The sequence below is a fragment of the Chiloscyllium plagiosum genome, chromosome 21 (genome assembly GCF_004010195.1).
Source record: "Chiloscyllium plagiosum isolate BGI_BamShark_2017 chromosome 21, ASM401019v2, whole genome shotgun sequence".
NCBI lineage: Eukaryota > Metazoa > Chordata > Chondrichthyes > Orectolobiformes > Hemiscylliidae > Chiloscyllium > Chiloscyllium plagiosum.
The window spans coordinates 52,114,979-52,137,564 of record NC_057730.1 but is presented as its reverse complement, the minus strand read 5'-3'; the positions used below and the strand labels follow the sequence as shown (position 1 = coordinate 52,137,564).

The 22,586-nt window shown below is 41.0% G+C and overlaps 2 protein-coding genes and 1 long non-coding RNA gene across 9 annotated transcripts in view; 2 read left to right on the top strand and 1 right to left on the bottom strand.

Annotated features, from left to right (window-relative positions):
* Positions 1 to 4,021, top strand: part of LOC122560878 — a 51,674-nt gene extending 47,653 nt beyond the window's left edge. The window contains exon 3 of the long non-coding RNA XR_006314836.1: positions 2,717 to 4,021. This is a non-coding gene — a long non-coding RNA (uncharacterized LOC122560878). The remainder of the gene's footprint in view (positions 1 to 2,716) is intronic.
* cfap70 (cilia and flagella associated protein 70) overlaps positions 1 to 13,481 on the bottom strand; it is a 93,912-nt gene extending 80,431 nt beyond the window's left edge. For both annotated transcript variants that reach the window (XM_043712078.1, XM_043712079.1), the window contains exons 1-7: positions 13,395 to 13,481; positions 11,061 to 11,174; positions 9,519 to 9,702; positions 7,350 to 7,448; positions 7,177 to 7,259; positions 5,808 to 5,984; positions 1,039 to 1,215 (exon numbers count right to left, since the gene is read on the bottom strand). In XM_043712078.1, coding sequence (XP_043568013.1) covers positions 1,039 to 1,215; positions 5,808 to 5,984; positions 7,177 to 7,259; positions 7,350 to 7,448; positions 9,519 to 9,702; positions 11,061 to 11,138 — 798 coding nt within the window. In that variant the 5' untranslated portion in view covers positions 11,139 to 11,174; positions 13,395 to 13,481. The remainder of the gene's footprint in view (positions 1 to 1,038; positions 1,216 to 5,807; positions 5,985 to 7,176; positions 7,260 to 7,349; positions 7,449 to 9,518; positions 9,703 to 11,060; positions 11,175 to 13,394) is intronic.
* A 3,750-nt stretch (positions 13,482 to 17,231) lies between these two features.
* Positions 17,232 to 22,586, top strand: part of brd8a (bromodomain containing 8a) — a 91,597-nt gene continuing 86,242 nt past the window's right edge. For all 6 annotated transcript variants that reach the window (XM_043712072.1, XM_043712073.1, XM_043712076.1 and 3 more), the window contains exon 1: positions 17,232 to 17,263. In XM_043712072.1, coding sequence (XP_043568007.1) covers positions 17,242 to 17,263 — 22 coding nt within the window. In that variant the 5' untranslated portion in view covers positions 17,232 to 17,241. The remainder of the gene's footprint in view (positions 17,264 to 22,586) is intronic.

Here is a 22,586-nt window from a genome sequence, read left to right as displayed (position 1 = left end):
AGGATGCTGCCTGGACTGGATGGCTTATCTTATGAAGAGAGGTTGACTGAGCTCTGACTTTTTTCATTGGAGAAAAGGAGGAGGAGAGGGGACCTAATTGAGGTATACAAGGTAATGAGAGGCATAGATAGAGTCGATAGCCAGAGACTATTTCCCAGGGCAGAAATGACTAACACGAGGGGTCATAATTTTAAGCTGGTTGGAGGAAAGTATAGAGGGGATGTCAGAGGCAGGTTCTTTACACAGAGAGTTGTGAGAGCATGGAATGCGTTGCCAGCAGCAGTTGTGGAGGCACGGTCATTGGGGACATTTTAGAGACTCCTCGACATACATATGGTCACAGAAATTTGAGGGTGCATACATGAGGATCAGTGGTCGGCACAACATCGTGGGCTGAAGGCCTGTTCTGCGCTGTACTGTTCTATGTTCTATATGTTCTAACCCTAATGGGTATAAGTATTTTTTAACACAAACCTCTGTGGAGAGAGAATTCATTTTTACCCCTCTTTTCTGATAGGTATCCTTCTGTTTTAGGTTATTTAGAGGAATAAATATTAATATTTCCATATTATTGACTGTGTATGTCAACCAGTTATTTCAACTTCATAAAATAAGTTTTGTTTTGATAATAAACCAATAGTTTTGCATTTATTGAAGAGATCTCATTGGTAATTTTTAAAAAAATTAAAGCCTGACAGAGATAAAATATTAAACTGGGTGTCTCTAATTGGAAAAACTACTTTTGTTTTATATTTTGACCCAAGTAATAGAAAACAGTACTCCTCCCACGTTGGTCATAATAACACACTGATATTGAAGTTCATTTGTCAACTGAACACCCATTCTGAACAGCCAGTGTTCCTCTATTTTGTTAGTCTTCCTCAGAACTAACTGATTATTACAGCCCCAATTTTGTGTTGTCTGGAAACTTTGACATTATGCTTCTGATTCCCAAATCCAAAAAATTTAAGCTTCTGCTAAGTAACAAGGGCACCCAGCACTGATCATCAAGGAGCACCATTTCACACTGTGCCTTACCTCTTTGCGATTTAGTTCCCCATCCTCATCTTCGAAAGGGCTAATCTCTACGAAAGAATCTGGGATATTTTGGGCTCCGATTGCAGTGATATTGCTTATTGGCCATCTCTTTGGTCTGACACTGGGCTCCTTTTCCCCTTTCAGAGTCCCATTAGTAAATAACACACGAAGCTCCTTCTGAAATGCAATCCAATTAAGAGTCATGAAATAATGTGATTTGAACAGTTGTAAATCAGTTAACAACTTTGTCAAGTTAATGCATGCAGGAAGCCAAGATACTAAAATAATGTCACAGGAGAATTTCAGGATTTTTGTGAAAGCCACCAGAAAAGCAAACCAAATACAGACTAGAATCATGGAAAGATTACAGCATAGAAGAGTATTTTGCCTCTAATGTTTATACCAGATTTTGCAAGAGCAGCTGAACTAGTCCCAATCCCCTGCCCATTTGGTCTATAAAAATTATTTTTTAATCAACCTGGTCAGACAAGTTACGACAAACCTCCATGGCAAGTTGAACCTAAATATTCTGGCACAAAGGTCAGTACACTACCATTGTACCATTGACAGCCTTTCTGCCTGATTTCAAAATATTGACATTTGCATGTCAGGCAAATGTCATCATCAGTGAACCACAGAAACACAGCTTGAGTAAATTAGGATTTGGATGTAGGTTTGCTCATTGAGCTGGAAGCTTCATTTTAGTGTTTCCTGTTTTCTAATTTTATGTTTGGGTTTCCTTGGGAAGTAGAAAGCAGGAAACACTAGCAGTGTTTCGTCCAGAGGCTCACTGATGATGGTACCTAGTGTGGTGACAAAACGGCTGAAAATGAACCTTCCAGCTCAGCAAGCAAACCTACATCCAGAACCACAACCTGAGCTACAAATCTTCTCAAAACTCGCAAACTGGGAATTTTTTTTCTCCTCAGGTAAATATCTATTTCCCTTTGAAAATAACTCTGCTTCCACGACATGCTAAAACAATGCATCCCAGGCTTGAAGTACACTCTGTACAAAACAGTATTTCCTCATGTCACTTTTGGTTAATTTGCTCTTCACTCTAAATCATTGTCATCTGGATCTCAAGCCTTTTCTGTTTTCTCTCTTATCTCCTCTGCTGAAACCCCTCCTGATTTTGAACAATTCCATCAAATCTTCTCTCAATTGTCTCTTCCCTAAGGTGAACAGCCTCAGCTATTCGTACAAGTAAAGTCCCTTACACCTGGAATTACTCTCGCAAACCTTCAATCCATTATCTCTCATGCCTTCAGTCCTTCCTATATTGTGTGCTCAAAATTGGTCACAAAACTGTAAATGAGGTCAAACAAACATTTTATATAACTTGCTTTCTTTTGTATTCATGCTTCTCTAAAGCTTCATCCCATTATTAGCCCCTTTCTCAATCTATGTTGCAACAACATTTGCATAGATGACACCATATCTTTCTGTTCCTGCATGCCTTTATTGTTTGTTCCTCACTTTTCCAAACAAAATGTATTACTTCACACTTGCCTGCATTAATAAAACCTCCATAAAACATAATATATCCAGTTCATAGCAGTCGAGAACAGGGGGAGCTGGAGGTATATGATTTTACATAGACGGAGGAAAGTAGGGAAGTAAGCTAAACTGAGTATCCAAGGAGTAGACTAAGATTTATTTTTATCGTCACATCTAGCCTGAAGTGGTAACGAAGACAGCTGATGGATTTAAAACCAGAAGCACGAGGCAGACAAAGGTATTTATGGAATCAGAAGACAGCAATATCAAAGGTGGACTACAAAAGAGTAGTTTTGATGGAGTAGTTCACCATGTTAAAGGTGAGAATCGGAGGAAGAAAAGTTACAGTTACAAAGCATGTTGTTTGTGAATTTGATCAGCAAGAAGGACTCAAATGTACAAAGCTGATTGCTGTCTCCAGAACATCTAATCTTTGGAAATTCCCTCTACTGTACATTGTGTCCACCTGGATCTCTTCCAGCTTACAGAGCCGCACTGACTCCATACCAATTTACTACTAGATAATTACAGTCCTAGAAAAGTTGTAAATTAAAAGAAAATTCTGAGTCTTTCGTGGTGTACCTCTATCTCTGGACCAGAAGGTCTGGCTTCATGTCCCATCTGTCCCGGGACATGAGTCATGTCTGAACAGGTAGGTTAGAACTAGTTTTCTAGGGCAGACAGTCATGTCATGACAATATCACTGGATTAGAAATCTGGGCCTGGGTTTAAGTCTCACTAGAATAGCTGTTGGTATTTAAGTTCAACAAAAGAAGGCTGTTGTGGTATCATGCTAGTATTCCTTTTTTGGGCCTACAGTCCGAGTTCAAGCCACACCTATCCTGAAGATGTGTCATAACATGTCTAAAAAGGCCGTTTTAAAACAGAATTGGCAAGATGCTAAAAGACTGGGAAGAGAACTGTGGTTTCTCAAAATTCCAGAAATAAGAAGAAAGATTACAATTGGAGATATAAAACGAAATGCAGAAAGAGAAATGTATGTAATGTAGTTGACTTTTATCACTTATTACTGTTGATTAATTGTTCTATTTCTAACTGTATGTGAAATCTTGATGAAGCTGAAAACTATATTATCCAGTATTGTTTGTGAATCTTCACAATGTACTATTGTAAGCAGAAACAAATTTTCATTCCTGGTGTTTGAGTACTGTAATGGGATGTTGTTGGGATTAATGGGATTGCATTTTTATCATGTTTCAAAGTCTTTAAATGTATTATATATATAGTTTGATTTATTCTATTTATTTTTCATTACTTTTGCAAAATAAACTTCACTTTTATGGTTAAACCTGAAACTGCAGCATTATGTGTTCCCCTTTCAGTGAAAGACGACCTCATCAAAACTAAAATCAAAATATAACATGATCTATTAAGCCAGATTTCAGTCTGACATCTGCCTTGTCCTGTTGTTATGAAAATTTGGGTGTACTATACCTTTGTGAGAGTAAAAGCTAGCAGTGAAAGCACCAAGTGTTCTCAATAAAACACTTTAGTAACATGTGGTCCAGCTACTGGGGTAGCCGATTGCCTGGAAATGACAAAACAGATTTGAATTAGGCCAATCAGTTCAAATTATACCTCGAAAACTACCAAATTCCAATCAAGTTTGAATTGGCCATCTTAAAAGCCAATGATACAATCCGATGCTTTGGGGTATAAGATTGGGGAAAATTGAACAGTTGGGAGGAGAACTGCCACCCAACCAACAGATGTAGACTGTTAGAACACTCTGAGAGGTACCTGTCAAGAGAAGGAGTTTGCGTACAGATAAACCTCAACATTGACCTGGAGAGCCAATCTACCGATGAAGATAAAGAGAAGATTCAACCGCTAACTGGTTTTAAAATTTTGATTTTTCTGTAAATCTTAATTTGGAATTTGGAATAATCTAGTATTATAGAAGGGAAGGTAAAAGATAGGTTAGAGGGAGGAATTGTAAATAGTTGTTCGTTAATCATTCTCTGGGTTGGGATATCTGGTCAGCATGGTCGAGTTGGACCGAAGGGTCTGTTTCCATTCTGTACATCTCTATGACTCTGACTCTATGACTCTGTTACACTTTAAGAAATAAAGTTGTTAATTTTTATTTTAACTAGTTCTTAGCCTATCGAATTTTCACAGATTACTGCATGGGATAAATCCTTTCTGTGTGGCTGGTTTAAAATTAAGAAGGAGAGTTACCCTGTGTCGTAACACTGTAATAATACCAGGTGGGATCGCAACACTGCTTAAAGTCATGACCTTCTCCAGACTGTTGATCTAACAGAATGATTTATTTCTGTGGGGCTTTTTTTGTTTTTTTCTAACCAGCACACAACATATTTTTGAAATATTCTCTTATTTCTGTGGCTTGAGCCTTCGAAGAGAAAGTGTAGGTAGCTTGGTGACCACAAAAATCCTAATTTTTCCTGCAACTGTCTTAGTTTAGTTTCTTTTATAACCCTCCCTTTCATTCTGCTAGTGCCCATAAACACTTCCTAATCATGGGACTGTCTACTTTTATCTATTATCCATTTTATCTAGTTGCTTTAGGCCACTTTTCTCATTTTGAGATCTATCAGGATGGCCACCAGAAATCCTCTATATCTTTTCCTCCAGAATGAATCCTCCAAATACGTACCGGATCTGTGAGTCTCTAGTTATCCAATGTTGTAGCTCCTGCTGTCAATCTATGGCCTGCTCAGCTTGGACATCTAGCCAGTTTTTATATTTAGTGATTTCTGAGGCTACTGTTGGATTGCCTACATTGCCAATGAATTTAAATGTTCTTGCGAAGGCATCTCTGATGATACTTTTTCAGGGCTTTGAAGTGCCTGTTGGGTTGGCCAAGTCTCTGATGCATATAGGAGCATGAAGATCACTGTTATCCCATAAAACATAGCCTTAATCCAAAACTAGGTACCACGAACCTAGTCACAAGTAAATCTCTTGATAGTCACAAGTAAATCTATTAATAAATTCAAAAGAAAGTTCTTTCAAAAAATGGTGAGAATATGTATAACACACAACTACATTGAGTGTTTGAGGTGTGAAGCAATGATGCAATTAAAGGGCAGCTAGCTAAGTACTAGGAAGAAAAATAATAGAAAGATGCGCTAATAGAATGGGTGGAGTAAGATGGAAGGAAGTTCATGTGGAAGGTAAACATGGCATGAAAGAGCTGGGTGGCTTGTTTCAGTGCTGTTTAGTCAATGTAAAAAAGCCTGATGTGGCTAGTACATTCTAAAGTAATGGGTTCCTTTACTTACTGAAGTAGCTGTTGGCAGATGCAGAGAAACCATATAGTTAAACTGTGGTCCAGTGAGGGCCCAGACATCAGGTACTGAGTAGGCACATTCTGTTGTGATCCTCAGAAGATTTGACTCTTCTAATTGGGCTTCAGAAAGCAATGGTTCTGGGATGGACACCGCAATGTCCAACTGGGACTGTACATAAAACACAAATCACAGATGATACAAAATTATTCTGCTAATCATCATTGTTTTGGTTTAACATATCTCACAAACTAATATTTAAAAACAGTTTGATGGTTTCTGATAATCTGATTTCCAAGCAAAATGCTAAGTGATTTAATGAATTGCTGGTAGGCAGGTCAAGTTTTATTCCATTTGTTTCTTCAGTTTCTTGGATCTCCCCTTACCCCATGACTCCACTGCCTATCTTGAACTGAGATGGCAGATAGTCTGTCAACAATGCTTGTTCAATGGCCAATAACACCATGAGGATAGAGTGTTCCCAGATTTCACTTATTTTCTTTCTTCTGGAGAATTACCTCCCACTCTCAAATAGGCCTAAACTTCTTTGCCCAGATTAATACAAAGTGTTATACTTCCAAAAGTCAATTGGAAAATTTTCAGGAGCTGATGGCTTAGTGGCATTATCACTAAATTATTAATTCCAAAATCCTGGAAATGCTCTGGCGTTCCAGGTTTGAATCCTGCCATAACAGATGATGGATTCTGAATGCAATAAAAATCTGTAATTACAAATCCAATGTTCATCATAAAACCACTATTGACTATAACAAACAGGTATGGACACATCTGTCCTCATGTGGCCTACACGTGACTCCAGACCCACAGCAATGTGGCTAACTCTTAAAAGCCTCTCGGCAGTAAATGATAGCTTAGCTAGTGATGCCTCCATCACATAAATAATCCATAATAAGGATATAGCATATAAGGTCCTGGGGAGTATTGACAAGGTGGATGTGGACAGAACGTGTTCTCTATTGGGACAATCTAAAATTATGGGTCGCCCATTTAAAAAAAGAGGTTAGGGAAATTCTCTTTCTAAAAAGGTTGTAGAAGCAGAGTCCTTGAATAATTTTAAGGTAGAGCTTGAATGGTTTTGTGAATTTGACGTTACAATCAGACCAGCCATGATCTTATTGAATGGCAAAGCAGGCTAAGGAGGCTGAATAGCCTAACCTGATCCTTGTTCATTAAACTGGAGCCAATCTTTACAGAGTCCAAAATAACTTTTCTAATGCTAACTCTGTTTTTCTGTCAACAGACATGCTGAGCCTCTCCAGGGCTGTTTATTTGTTAAAAATGTAATAGTGGATAGAAATAAGAATAACAAATCATATTAAACTGTGGTCTATGTGCTGATTACCTTTGTTTCCTCGGATGCAGTTTGCTCCAAAACAGTTCCTGCTAAAGGGTGCAGTGTCATGGTCTTTGTGAATGCACATTCTCCTAAGGGTAAGAGAATATTCAACATTAGCTGTGGGTGCCTTATGTAATCAGTTTCACTGAATAAATAAGTGGTATCACATGAGCACACACCTTGAGCCAGAGGCAACAGGTCCACTGTGGTTTGGCCGAGGATAATTACCTTCTCATCTTTTTTTTTCTTCTCTTTTGGTAAAACCTCAATTACTGTCACTATAGTTTTATATAAAGAAGAAACATTTAGAAATAAAGTATAAGCAATTATCCAGACATACTTTGACAACAGAACAAAAACAAATGTTCCCAAATGGCAAAATTAATTTTAATCTCTAGATTAGATTCCCTACAGTGTGGAAAACAGGCCCTTCGGCCCAACCAGTTCACACTGACCCTCTGAAGAGTAACTCACCCAGACCCATTTCCATCTGACTAATGCACTTAGCACTATGGGTAATTTAGCATGGCCAATTCACCTAACCTGCATATCTTTGGACTGTGGGAGGAAACCGCCCTGAAGAAACCCACGCAGACATGGGGAGAATGTGCAAATTCCACACAGTCAGTCACCCAAGACTGGAATCAAACCTGAGACCCTGGTGCTGTGAGGCAGCAGTGCTAACCACTGAGCCTTAATACCTCGTTCTCGGTTTGGTGTCAATTTTCGTCTGCTTATGTTTTGGGAAGCACTTAGGAACAGACACTATATAAATGTACTCTGTTGTTAAATCAATTATTGTGAAATATTTTACTCAGGAGGTAAAATCTTCATCCAGATTTTGCCGTTCCAAAGATATCAAAAGTCAAGTGTTTGCTATCATTATTCTGTTAAATTTACAATAACTTCTGGCAGCTGTGCACACACAGTTAAACATGGAGATCAGGATGTTGCTACGAGTGATTCTCAGCTCACCATAAGCTGCACTGTTAAAATCCTCACAGATGGAAATCAATTACAAATCATTGAATTAACATGAAAATCCAATTTAACACTGATACTTTCACTATGAGAATCTTTGAAAATATTAGTGTAACTGGGGTTTTAGCAAAATACAGTCATATCATTGATGGATAACCTATCTGGCCTTAAAAAAACCTGCTTACAATTTTAAAAATGGAAATTTTAAATAATAATAGAAAGAAATTGTAAATATCAGTTTCTGGTGAGAGTGTCAGAGAAATTTGCTCAATAAGTTAGAGATCACAAGGCACAGTTTGAAGTGAAATTGACAAACAGTTTATTAGATGCGATAGCACTGGAAGAAAAACTGAGTAGGCTGACAGAGAACTGACAGTCTGTACAGGTACATCAGAATTTCTCTTCCCAGAGCTGAGGATGTGACCAGTTTTAATAATAATGCTGCACAATAAGGCTAATTAGAAATGGGGAAAATACAATGTATCTGGAAATGGAGTAATCTAATTACAATGATGTTAATTGGAAAATAGTTATTGGATGAATGCCCTGTTCCTTCACACAATGCAACATCCTGACAGTATCAATCGTTCCATTCCTCTTCGCTGGTAGGTGTTAATGTCTCCTCTGAAGTGGTGAGTTGCTTCCATTGTCTTGTCCTGGGAGCAATGCTCTTGCTGGTGCCTCTCTGTCTGACCTGCTCTTTGTGTGGCTTTAGTATTGCTGGGTTGTGAACCTGCTCTTGGGGCTTTGGGATATCTGTGGTGCTCTGTCATTGTTAGTGAGCTTGAAATGTATTCCTTTGTCTGCATGTGCTATCTGGTTTGGCTTGTCAGACTGTTTGGGCATTCTGGGTGTTTTTTGGTACTGTTGGCCAATTTTGCTTTTGTGAACCTATCGTGTGTTAGCAGGGTTGCAAATCTTTTCCCACAGAGAGAAAGAGAATTAACAATTCAATAAGTTTTGATCAAAACAACTGACCAAAATACAATATTGTGGTCAGTATCAGGCAAAACTAAAGTCAGGTCTCAATACATGGAGACACTGCACGAATATTCTCTCACACATAACTGGATGTTTTTATTTGACCGTATCTGCAATAATTAGAAGTCCTGGTTATTGCAGCGACTAAACTTCTGTTATCTAGTTTAACAGTATATTACTATATTTAATTATTTAATTTTCCTGGGTTCAGTTCAATGGTATAATTAACTTTTACAGTCTAGATTTCACTGATATTATAACATATCCCGCACCTCTGTCCTTAAGAATATCTTAGTTCTAATATGCTTCAGTCTTATTCATCTACATACCTATCTGTATGTATATGAATGATTGTAATTCAATGGTTAATTAAAGCAGAAACTTACAAATTACAGGTTTGTGCACCAGGTTGTCTAATCCTTGAATCCCATCAAACGTGCAGTCAAAACTGGTTGTAAAGTTATACTCTATTTCATTTTCTGTCATCTGCAATTTTCCAGAGTCTCCAAGTTGGAAGTTATTATATTCCGCATGGACATAAGTCACTGGGCTCTCTCCTTTGCTCCCTTTCTGTGAGGCAAATAGAACATGATCTTTTTTTATAAATGAGCTTCTGAAATAAAGAAGCCTTGCATTTATATAGCACTTCACATGACGTTATGATCCCAACTAACAATAATGTTAGACAAGTCAGATCACAAAGTGAAACCCACCTTTGCAGTTTTATTACTGTGGTGATTAGTCACTGAACATATTCCCATGAGCTGTCAGTGTCCTTTTAACATAAGAATACAAACACTGGCTTATTAGCTCAGTTGGTCAGATCACTGCTTTGTGATGCAGAATAACAACAACTGCATGGGTTCAGTTTCCACACCTGCTGAGGTTACCATGAAGGTCTTACTTTATTAACCTCACCTGAGGCATGGTGATCCTCATATTAAATTCATCACGAGTCATCTCTCTCTATCTCCCTCTCTCTCTCTCTAATGAGAAAGTGGCCTTATAATCTGCTGGGACTATGGCGACTTTGCCTTTATTACACAAAAGAAATACATTTTTAAAAACGTGATACATGTAGCCTGTTATGGATCAGACCAGGTCCCCTCAAAATATTTTAAGAAGGTAACTTAGACCCTAACTTTTTCTTATTTTTAAAGGCAATTATAAAGCATTTGTTACTGATGTGATGCAACTGGTCAAATTACTCGACGTTAAGCAAAACACAATTTATTTAAATACTGTTGTTAAAATATGATAGAAGAGAAAGGAATTTAGAATAACTTAACTCTCTTGGAAAACTTAAGAGAATAATAAGTCCAGGAACTATTACTAATTAACTGTTGCAATACAGTAACATCCCATAAACACATCCTTTAGCAAAAAGGACGATTCAAACACACAGTCTCACATGCAGGAGGAGGCAATTCAGAGAGGGTAGCAGCCACGAGACACTCTCTGAAATTTCCAATTCAAAGAGCTCTGATGTTATGGACAAAAACAAAACCCAGAAATCTGGATCAGTGACAACTGGCCACATCCATTCAGGCTGTTTTAATAAAACCAAAAGCCAGCTAAACTGTTTACTCAAGAGGTATTCAATATGCAGTTAGATTCCCTAGCATTATGTATAACCAATGTTATACAAACAGATTATTTGGTTATTATCACATTGCTGTTTGTGGGGTATCCTGTGTGCCAATTATCTGCTGTACTTCGCGCATAACAGTAATGACAGCACATCATTAGCAGTAATGCTCTTTGGAACACCATGTGTCTGTGAGAGGCGCAATATAAATATAAGGCTTTTCTTTTGAAGAATCAACTCACAAATGCAGTCATCTTTTGTTTAAGTTATGTATGTACTAAATGTAAAAGACCCTTAAAATGTCCCAATTATACAAGCTCTGATGGCTGGAGATACATACCAAGTTTCTGGCCCTCAGTACTGTGATTTGCACAGGCACTGGACTGCGTTCCTTAAACTCGCCCACAGGATTCTCCATATGTATACCTCACTTGTGGAACTACACCAAAGATATCTTTTATGGTAAAGCATAAAAAGAAAAAGAAATCACTAACAGCAGATACAGAACTCAAATGTACTAATTCACGATGAGTGTGCTTACAACAAGAAGAGTGGATATTATTGCAAAATGGGTTAACATGCAGATTTCCAACCTAATTTGCATCCAATCCTAAACAACTCATTAAATCATCATCTCTCTCCAAACCTACATAACCTTGGTTTAGACAGTGTTGTTTCTAATATTCCTTATGCCACCACAGAATTTGGTATTACATTGATTTTAAAAAAGCCCTATTTGTTACTTCAGTTGTCTGTTTCTGTCTCTTTTCATTGGATGTGGGAGTTGCTGCAAATTCCTAATTGTTCTTGCACCATGTGTCTTGTTGGGATACTTAAGGGTTAGCTACATTGTCCAGAGGCTTACTTAGACTAAGTAAAATGTATTCCGGATTTCCTCCTGAAGGACATTAGTACAAAGACCAAAGAAAATTTACAGCCCAGGAACAAGCCCTTCAGCCCTCCAAGCTTGTGCTGATCCAAATCCACTGTCTAAGCCTATCGCCCAATTCCAAGGGATCTGTATGCCTCTGCTCCTCACCTACTTATGCATCCGTCCAGACACACCTTAAATGAATCTACCATGCCTGCCTCTACTATCTCTGCTGGCAACCCGTTCCAAGCACCTACTACCCTCTGTGTAAAGTACTTTCTGTGTGTATTCCCCTTAAACGTTTCTCCTCTCATCTTGAACGCGTGACCTCTTGTTATTGAATCCCTCACCCTGGGAAAAAGCTTATCTCTATCCACCCTGCCTATACCCTTCATGATTTTGTAGACCTCAATCAGGTCCCCCCTCAATCTCCTTTTTGCTAATGAAAACAATCCTAACCTACTCAACCTCTCTTCATAGCTATCACCTTCCATACAAGGCAACATCCTTGTAAAACTTCTCTGCACCCTCTCCAAACGGACCAAATCCTTTTGGTAATGTGGCGACCAGAACTGTACACAGTATTCTAAATAAAGCCGAACCAAAGTCTTGTACAATTTTAACATGACCTGCCAGCTTATATTCAATACCCCATCCAATGAAGGCAAGCATACCATGTGCCTTCTTGACCACTCTATCACCCTGTGCAGCCACCTTCAGGATACAATGGACCTGAACTCTCAGATCTCTCTGTTTATTAACTTTTCCCACGGCTCTTCCATTCACAGTATAGTTCACTTTAGAATTCGACCTTCCAAAATGCATCATTTCACATTTGCCAGATTGAACTCCATCTGCCACTTCTCTGCCCAACTCTCCAGTATTCTCCTGTATTCTTTGACAGTCCCCTATGCTTTCTGTTAATCCACAAACTTACTGAAGAGACCACCTCTTCTACATCATTTATGTATAATACAAACAAACGTGGCCCCAGCACTGATCCCTATGGAACACCACTGGTCATCTTTCTCCATTTCAAGAAACTCCTTTCAACTACTACTCTGTCTCCTGTTGCTCAACCAGTTCTTTAGATAGAACACATTAGTCAAACAATTAGATTTTTATGATAATCAGCAATGTTTCCATGGTCACCAGGTTTATATTTCAAACATTTTTCAAGTAACTGAATTTAAATTCTACCACCTTGATGGGATTTGAACTTAAGTCCCAGTCCCTTACCTGGACCTCTGGATTGCTAACTGAGTGTTATGCCCCATTTTGTCACCACCTCCCCACTTACAGTGTTCAATGCGTGATATAAAGGACATTATTTAAAAACTGGGTATTGAGGTACAGGGAAAAAGATCAGTTTAATCAACGGACCGTGCATTGCCTCAACATTTCGTGTTCAGTGCTGACAGCGAATGGAACAAAGGGTCGGTTTGGGGAGGAGAAGGGAAAAGAGAAGGGTCAGGGAAGGTTAGAGGTATGGATGGGTTGGTGTTTTGATAAAGGATCCCTTTGACTGACCCCCACCCTCCCTAGGTGAGGCTCCAACTCTGATGCTATCATTCACTCACTCTCTCTCGACCCACACACAGCTCAGGCAATGCTCCCTTTCACTGTCACTCTGTATTTAGGCCCCGTAACGGGGTGCTCACTCTCACCCTTCACCGCATTCCCATCCTCTACACTTCCCCCGCCCCACAAGTGGCACTCAATCTCTCCAGCTCCTCATCCCCCTCGGAGGTACCCCCCTCACCCTCCCTTCAGTCTCCCACGGGGGCCTCCCATCCCTCTCACCCTCCGGCGAGAACCAAGGCTCCGGCTTGGCGTTGGGTTGTTGCCATGGGAACGGACCGGGCCGACGCTCGAGCCACTCAGCGAAAGGGAGGCCGCCCAGGCCAATAGGATGGAGCAGCGGACCAGACAAATGGGATGGAGGGAAATGGAAGCTGCAGCCAATGGAATGGAGCGACGGGTCAGACCAATGGGATAGAAAGGAATTGAAGCTGCAGCCAATGGAATGGAGCGACGGGTCAGACCAATGGGATGGAAAGGAATTGAAGCTGCAGCCAATGGAATGGAGGGAAATGGACGCCGCAGACAAGAGAAGGGAGCCTGGCCCGGCCAATGGAATAGAGCGGCAAGTCCGACCAATGAGATGGAGAGAAATGGCAGTCGCAGCCAATGGACTAAAAGAGCGGGCCGGGACGCATAGGATAGAGGGAAATGGAAGCCGTAGACAATTTAAAGGAGTCGGCTTTAACAAATGGGAAAGCCGGGCCAATGGGATGGAGGGGTAGGTCAGATGGCGCGGCGGGTCCGTCCAATGGGATGAAGGGGAAAATGACAGTCGCAGCCCATGGGAGAGGGTTGACAGCACGGGTGGAGTGCGCAGCCGCAGGATAGTGGGCTGTGCACCGTGAAGATGGAAAAGTTGGACAGAATTCAGAGGAAGAAAAGTTTGTAATAAGCAGGTTTATAAGCATTACCGGCTTTCTCCCTTTAACTGCCCAACTTCCGTTCTCTCGCTGAGCTCCGGGAGGAAGAAAAGGGGAGGCTGGTCTTAGAGTGAACCAAAGGGGCAGGACAAAGAAGGGTATCCTTCTGAACCTGCCGAGTCTCTCACACTTGGCTTCTGTTTAAGATTTTCAGTATTTGCAGGCCTTTGCTTTTTTTTGAAAGGGTAGTTATAGTTGATTTAAGAGTGGATTTGAATGGCAGAATAATGAATAGCTGTGCCTGCAAGTAAAATTACATTAAAGATAAACACATGGGAAAAGAACCTAACAACATGGAAGGGGATGCATTAAGAATTGTTACACCTAATGTTGAGTTCAGTAGCATGCTTCATCACACGTTTAAGTGTTGTTCCTCAAGTGTTTAGAGGTGCCAGTGGTACATGGTGGTCTTAGCCTGGCATACCTCAGCATGGACTCCAGTCTCAAGATGATCCAGTAGTGATCTCCCAGCCTCATGAACCTTGAAATGAAGCCCAGTGCGGTCTGGAGGCTAAGTGCCAGCGTGATCTGGTTTGGAAGACTGTTGTTCTGAACTTTTATTTCTGCAATGCTTCTTGTTTCTAAATTTTTCTAAGATCGTGTCACTGAAGAAGCTGTATACAGGCACCTTTGTACCTAAGATGGCACTGTAAGTGGCAACATGTAAACTTTTTGCTGTACTTATTTGAGTATGTGACAATAAAGCTTACTGTATTCTATTCTTGTGTTTTGGTAGTATCCCTACCTCTGATCAAGGGGTCTTGGTTTGAGTCGCATCTCTGTGTCATAACATCTCTGAATAGGTTCATTTGAAAATGTTTGCACAGACCAACATTGAAACTCTGCAGCAGGGTGATAGAGCTGTCTGTACAGCTGCAAGTGAGAAATTGTAATGGCAATTAACCAGAAACTTGAGGGCTTGAGCATCCAACTGCATTTGGTCTTCCCAATATAAAGAAAGCTGTATTGTAAGCAGGTTGAAAGAGCACACTCAATCTGTCACCTCTGAAAGGAGCGGATATCTTAGACATTTGGTGCAAAGGCAGGTTTTGCATTTGCATCGGAAGGGTACAAGGTACTGTGGATAATGAAGGAGTGTCACAGTGGAAATGGTCCCTTCAGAATTCGGAAAAATGGTGTGAGAAACGAAGCTCACTCATTTCAATCCAGACGATCTGAATCAGTAGTGTCATTTATTTCACTCTTGCAAGAGGGGTGTGGTGTCCACTAAATTAAACTAGTACACAATTTATGTAATTTGTTTCCCTTCTCTCCCATTGCTCCTCCCCCCCGGTTTACATTTCCCACTTCTCTAAGACCAGCGCCCATTACTCTTGTTTATCTCTTGCCTTATCCGGCCCTGTCTGTGACAAAATGCTTATTTCTGGCCTCACAAGGCCGTTTGACCACCTCCCTCTCTCGTCCATTGTTAGGTATATCCTCCTTCACTACCATCCATTTCCCTTACTTATTATGACCTCATGACTTCTTGATTGTGGTTTGTTCTTATTTTTGCAGAAGAGGGAAATAGATGCTTATAACTACTGTTTGTACAGGCATATCTAGCTTAACCCCCCATCCCCTCACAGCACCTTATCTATTAGTCTGTAACATCTACCGTTTTTTGCAGACATTTCATTCTTGCATGCACATTTTAGCTAATACAAAAACAATTATGTATTTCCTTCACATAGTTTTCATTCTTGTTGACTAGCTCTTAGCTGAAACAATTATACACTGGTGTGAATTCATTTACCTTGCATAACTAATTATGAATGCAGACGTAACACTACTTTACCTATATCCCACAATGTAATGGAAAGGCATGTCAGAAGATGGTCAATTGGCTGTCTAGGGGTGGCATGGTGGCTCAGTCATTAGCACTGCTTCCTTACAGCACTAGGATCTCAGGTTCAATTTCACCCTCAGGCGACTGTCTGTGTGGAATTTGCACATTCTCTCTGTGTCTGCATGGGTTTCCTCCCACAATGCAAAGATGTGCAGGTCAGGTGAATTGACCATGTTAAATTGCCCATAGTGTTAGGTGCATAAGTAAGAGGGGAGTGGGCTGCTGCTGCCTGAACGGCTGTGCTCTTCCAGCACCATTAATCCAAAATCTGGTTTCCAGCATGCAGTCATTGTTTTTACCTTGCTAGAGTCAGGGTCTGGGGGTAACTGGTATGGTTGGATTCTGGGTTGGGGTGGAGGTCATTGGTAAAGGTGGAGTCTGGATCAGAAGGGTACTAGTATGGCAGAAGTCTGGGTCTAAGGGAGTTGTGCTGGAATCTAGCTCTGGTGGTGGAGTTGTATTGTTGGGGTCTGGGATTGTGTTGCTGGGCTTTGGTTCGGAGGGGGGAAGTGGATGTGTTGCTGGTGTCTGGGTAGGGTGTTGTGTTGCTGCAGTGAGAGATGGTCATTGTGTTGGTTGAGTCTGGGTCTGGTGGAGGGGCGTTGTGTTGTTGGGCTCTGGGTGTAGGAGAGGGGGGGTTGTGTTGGTGGAAGTCAAGATTCGAGAGATGCTGGAAAAGCACAGCAGGTCAGGCAGCATCCGAGAAGCAGAAAAATCGACGTCTCGGGCAAAAGCCCTTCAGGAAATCCTACTCCTCGGATGCTGCCTGACCTGCTGTGCTTTTCCAGCACCACTCTGATCTCCAGCATCTGCAGTACCCACTTCCGCCTTGTGTTGGTGGAGTCTGGGGGAGAGGAAGGACATTCCCTAGCTGTTTGCTCTCCAGGAACAAATCCTGAACTGAGGAAGGGTCACTTGACCCGAAACGTTAACTCTTATTTCCTCTTCACAAATGCTGCCGAAACCTGCTGAGCTTTTGCAATTATTCCCGTTTGTGATTCGCAACCTCCGCAGTTCTGTAGGTTTTTATCGATTGTCGCTGTCCCAGAGTCCGGGGCCGTTGCCTGGTGACGGAGCAGCCAATAGGTGCGCCGCGCGTGACATCGGCAGCTCTGACCTTTCACCTGTATGTATTTTAATTCAGTAAAGGAGGAGGAAACGCGGCTATCGTCCTGCAATCCGTCATTAATAATAACGTTAATGCTCGGCGATTGAATTTTATAAAATCTGTGGGACGGTGATGGTTTAGTCGCTACGAGCGGACGGGGTTAGAGGTCATAGCGCGGTGGTTGATGGGATGATGGCGGCCGGTACTGGCAGTGAGTAAGCTGGAGATCTGGAGGGAATGGCGGAGGCGTGAGACGTGAAAAAGAGGGAATGGTGGGAGAGGGTTGAGTTGTGGGATGGGGAGTGTGAGGGAATAGAGAAATAGTGGGGAATGGGATCAGAGAGAAGAAGGAATAGGGACGGATGTGAGGGTGAGAGATGAATGGGGACGGGAATTGGTACAATGACAGAGCGGTGTGGTTCATTGGGGACAGGAGGTGATGGATGAGCAGCTTTAAGTTGAGGAGTCGGGGCATGAAAGAGCTGTCAAGGTGGGCAGTACGGAGCAGTCTTGAATGCCTGGCTTGTCCTGCCTTCTCCAATATTAAATACAGTCTCCTTAACCGTTCATAATATTAACAAGAAATGCTGAGAATATTTGGTAGATAGATCTGAAACATTAGCTGTCGGTGTACATGGCAACATCTATGCAAAGAGTTTTAGTTTGTTTCTCCACTAAATCTAAGGCAATTAGTATAAGTTAATCTTAAAGCTGCTTTTCCTGTTTCATAATACTTAGTGTTGCTCTGTGACTGGAATACACTAAGTCTGGGACTAGCTGTGGTTTTGTTTTGTTGTATCGTCATAGTCTGACCAGACTATAGGGGCTGCTCTCATTCGAGAGCGAAGCAACTGGTGGTGGTTTAACCTGAGGGCCACCAGACGTCAGTCGAGGGAAGAAGTTGAGAAGGAGTGTCCCTCATGGTAACCTCAAACCGGTGATAGGAATTGAACCCATGCTGTTGGCATCACATTGCTCTGTAAACCAACAAGGCAAAAGTGAGGACTACAGATGATGGAGATAAGATTCGAGAGTGTGGTTCTGGAAAAGTACACCAGGTCAGGCAGCATCGGAGGAGCAAGAGAATTGATGTTTCGGGCAAAAGTCCTTAATCAGGAATGGAACTGTAGACTGAGGGGGTGGAGAGCTAAATGGGAGTGGGTGAGACTGGGGGGAAGGTAGCTAAGAGTGCAATAGGTAGATGGAGGTGGGGTTGATGATGATAGGTCAGAGAGGAGTGTGGAATGGATAGGTGGGAAAGAAGATGGACAGGTCATGAGGGTGGTGCTGAGTTGGCAGGTTGGAACTGGGATAAAGTGGGATGGAGGGGAACTGAGGAAACTGGTGAAACCCAAGGAAACCTAAATACATAAATAGAAAGTGGGCCATGCCCCCAGTACTTCATCTGGAGGCTCACTGATGATGTTACTGAGTATGGTGACGAAATGTCTGAAAATGAACCTTGTACCTCAATGAGCAAATCTATACCCAGAACCTCAACTTGAGCTACAAATCTCAAAACTCGCTAACACCTATGGGCTCAACACGCTAAAACTGGCCCAAAAATGGGAAACCAATGCCATCCCACAGAGGGCCACCTGTGAACAGCTGCACTAATGCCTAAGGAAATAGGTACTACATAAATATCTTAAATGCAAACCTCCCCTTAGCACCCCACTAGCTAAAAGAAGAGCAGAGCAAAACGGCTGCAGAATGTTTAGGGAAATGATTAATGATGCCCACATCAGTCTTTGTAAACGTAACTGAGAAATTTTGCAACAAAAAAACTTTACTCACTAATGAAACAGACCATGAATGGACAGACACCGTACAACAAGCCATAGAGATTAGTCATGTCAACAGAAAATTAAAAAGCTAGACCTGCAAAAACAAACTAGATAAACTTACACAAAATAAAAACAGACAACACAGAAGCATAGATAAAAAACTTATCTGACCAACCCTTAACAGACACTGTTAAAGCTGTCTTAGTAAGAGGAAAATTACAACCAGGATGTGGACAAGAAAGATTTCTTAGCAGCATTAGAAATAACACTGAAAGATAACCAACTCACAGAAGAAACCCAGCAAACCATCAGACAGACAGACAAACCAACATTAAGCAGGAAAAAGGAAGGAAACACACTCAATACACAAGAAAGGAAAGTGCTAGAAAGACTGAAAAATAATTCTTATCCTACCTGCAGACAAAGGACACTTGACAGTCGTTTTATATCAGAAACTATATTGAGAAAGTGTTTGCACCACTTGCAGATCCCAACACTTACCACCAAGTGGTACCCCACAACTAGAGAACCGAATCACAGCCCTACTCAAAAAACTTCAGAAATCTGGAGAAATAAATAAGACCGACGTCCAAAAAATGAAACCAGCTGGATTCAACACACCACGCTTCTACGGATTACCCAAAATTTACAAACCTGGAGCCCCCTCAGACCCATAGTCACGCTACTTGGAACACCAACTTATAGATTGACCAAGAAGCTACACCAAAGACTAAAATACTTAGTAGAAGACTCACGCCACTCCATCCACTCCACACAAGAATTCCTGAAGATCATCAAAGACACCAAGATAGAAGAGGATGAAGTAATAGTCTCCTTTGACATAACAGCCCTGTTCACATCTGTCGGTATCAACCTGGCCAAGGAAATACTGATTACATTATTAGAAGAAACAAAGACACATACACCAAACACCACCAACTTCATCAGCAAGGACAATGTCGTCAAGCTAGTGGACCTATGCCTTACCACCCACTTCACCTTAAACAATAAAACCTACAGACAAACCAACAGAATGCCCAAGGGATCTCTGATATCAGGGTTCTTAGTAGAGGTAGTAATGGAGAGACTCAAACAAACAGCTCTGCCAACCATCCAACCCAAATTTTGGGTCCGCTATGTGGATGACATCTTTGTCATCACCAAATGAAATGAATTAGAGGAAACCTTCAAGACCATCACCCATACTGGTATAAAATTCACTAAAGCAGAGGAAAACAACATTCCAAGATGTCACAGTAGAGCGAACAGCCAATGGGGATCTTCGAACCAGAGTCTACGGGAAAACAACACATACGGACCAAATGTTGAGCAATCATCCCAACATCCACAAGTGAAGCTGCGATAGAACATTATTTCAGTAAGCCGCCACACGCTGCAGCACAGAGGAACTACGAAGAGCAGAGAAAAATCACCTATACACTTCAAAAGAATGTGTACCCAATGATCACAGTCCGACGATTTCTCAGGAACAAACCTAAACAAGCAGACAAAACAAGTGCAGAAACCCTAGCCACTCTCCCCTACATCAAAGACATCTCAGAAATGACTGTGAGACTACTCAGACCTCTTGGCATCATGGTAGCCCACAAACCCACCAACACACTAAAACAGCAGCTAATGAACTTGAAAGACCCTATACAGACAACAAGCAAAACTATTTACAAAATACCTTGCAAGAACTGTAACTAACACTACATTGGACAAACAGACAGAACAACTAGCCACCAAGATACATGAACATCAACTAGCCACAAAAAGACATGACCCATTCTCACTAGTATCCTTGCATATGGATGAGGAAGGTCACCACTTCGACTGGGACAACACATCCATCCTAGGACAAGCCGAACAGAGACACGCACAAGAATTCCTAGAAGCATGGCATTCCAACCAGAACTCTATCAACACACACATTGACTTAGATGCCATTTACTACCCCCTGAGAAAAAGAACAGGAAATGACATCGACAACCCAAGGAACCCTGAACACGTAAATAGAAAGCGGGCCATGCCACCAGTGCTTCATCTGGAGGCTCACTGATGATGTTACCTAGTATGGTGACCAAATGTCTGAAAATGAACCTTCCAGCTTAGCGAGCAAACCTACATCCATAAAACTATTATGCAATCACGCCTGTGTTCGGATTGTGTTGCAGCTCTAAATGTCTGTATTCAATCATTGCACATAGTAATTGACCTCAGGCTAGGTTTCCAGTCACGTGAAAAGTAAAGCTCCCATGAATTATGGTCAAACATTATTCAGTGTAGAAACAAAGTAAATAAATAACATACAGAGCATAAATAATAAAGGTGACAGATAGAATGAATGGGAATAGAATAATGGGAAATGTGCAAGCCTTTTGATGAGCGTACAGCAGGAAATAGATGGAGGGAGCTGGATAAAAGGATCACTGAATATTCTTGTTTATATCTTGCATTTCTCTTCAAGGGCTGTATTATCACAATAAAGAAGTAGATTGTAGACATGGATGAATTAAAAATAAGAGTTGGTGCTTAAAAAGACAGCAGTGTGTGCAGGCTAGAAGAGTTATCTAGTTTGGAAATCCATTCTACTCCATTAAGATAACAGGCCAGTTTCAATCTCTGATAATATTCACTGAAACATGTATATTCTTATAAAACGTCAGATTCATTCTCAATATTGTGTGGACAATCATGTAGTATAAAGACATTGAGATTAGAGATTTAAGCAAATCATTTTTTGTAGATTCTTGATTTATTTAATTTTAATTACTGTTGAATTTTTACAACCAATTATGGCAGATCAGCAGCAACATTTTTTTGACCGCGCACTCTAGTTATGAAATGACTTTTGCTACTGCAGTATTTATCCTGCTTTGCCACTTCTTTTAATATGTTCTACAAAGGAAATGAGAACAAAGGCAAAACAAGAAGTGGATGTAATTACTGTTGGTAAACAAAGAATATGTTGTAATAACAATAAAATAATGTGCAAACTTTATAAATGGCAGTAGAGGGAGATGAATGAAAGAGGAACGCAGAAGGAGAAAGAACTGGAGATTTGAAGATGAACATTGACAATATATTTTTCTGCTTGAGACTGTGAGCAGTATTAAGGAAAATAAATTTACACTCTCTAAAAGTCTAAGCAATGTTGCAGTATCAGACGAAAGTGGGTATTGCAGATGATGGAGACAAATCCAGACCAGATTTATCCTAGGTTGCTCCGGGAAGCGAGAAAGGAGGTTGCTAAGCCGCTGGTGAAGATCTTTGCTTCCTCACTCTCCCACGAGAGTCATACCGGAGGATTGGAGTTCCTTTTTTCAAGAAGGGGAATAGAGAAATCCCTGGCAATTACAGACCAGTCAATCTTACATCTGTGGTCCGCAAGGCTTTGGAAAGTGTTCGGAGGAATAGGATTTATGACTATTTGGAAAAGTATAACGTGATTCAAGGCAGTCAGTATGGCTTTGTGAGGGGCAGGTCGTGCCTCACAAATCTTATTGAGTTCTTTGAGGAGGTGATGAAATAAGTCGACAAAGGTCAAGCAGTGGATGTGGTGTATGTGGACGTCACCAAGGCATTTGATAAGGTTCCCCATGGTAGGTTCATTCATAAAGTCAGGAGGAATGGGATACAGGGAGATTTGGCTGTCTGGATTCAGAACTGGTTGGCTGACAGAAGGCAGAGAGTGGTTGTAGATGGAAAGTATTCTGCCTGGAGGTCAGTATTGAGTGGTGTCCC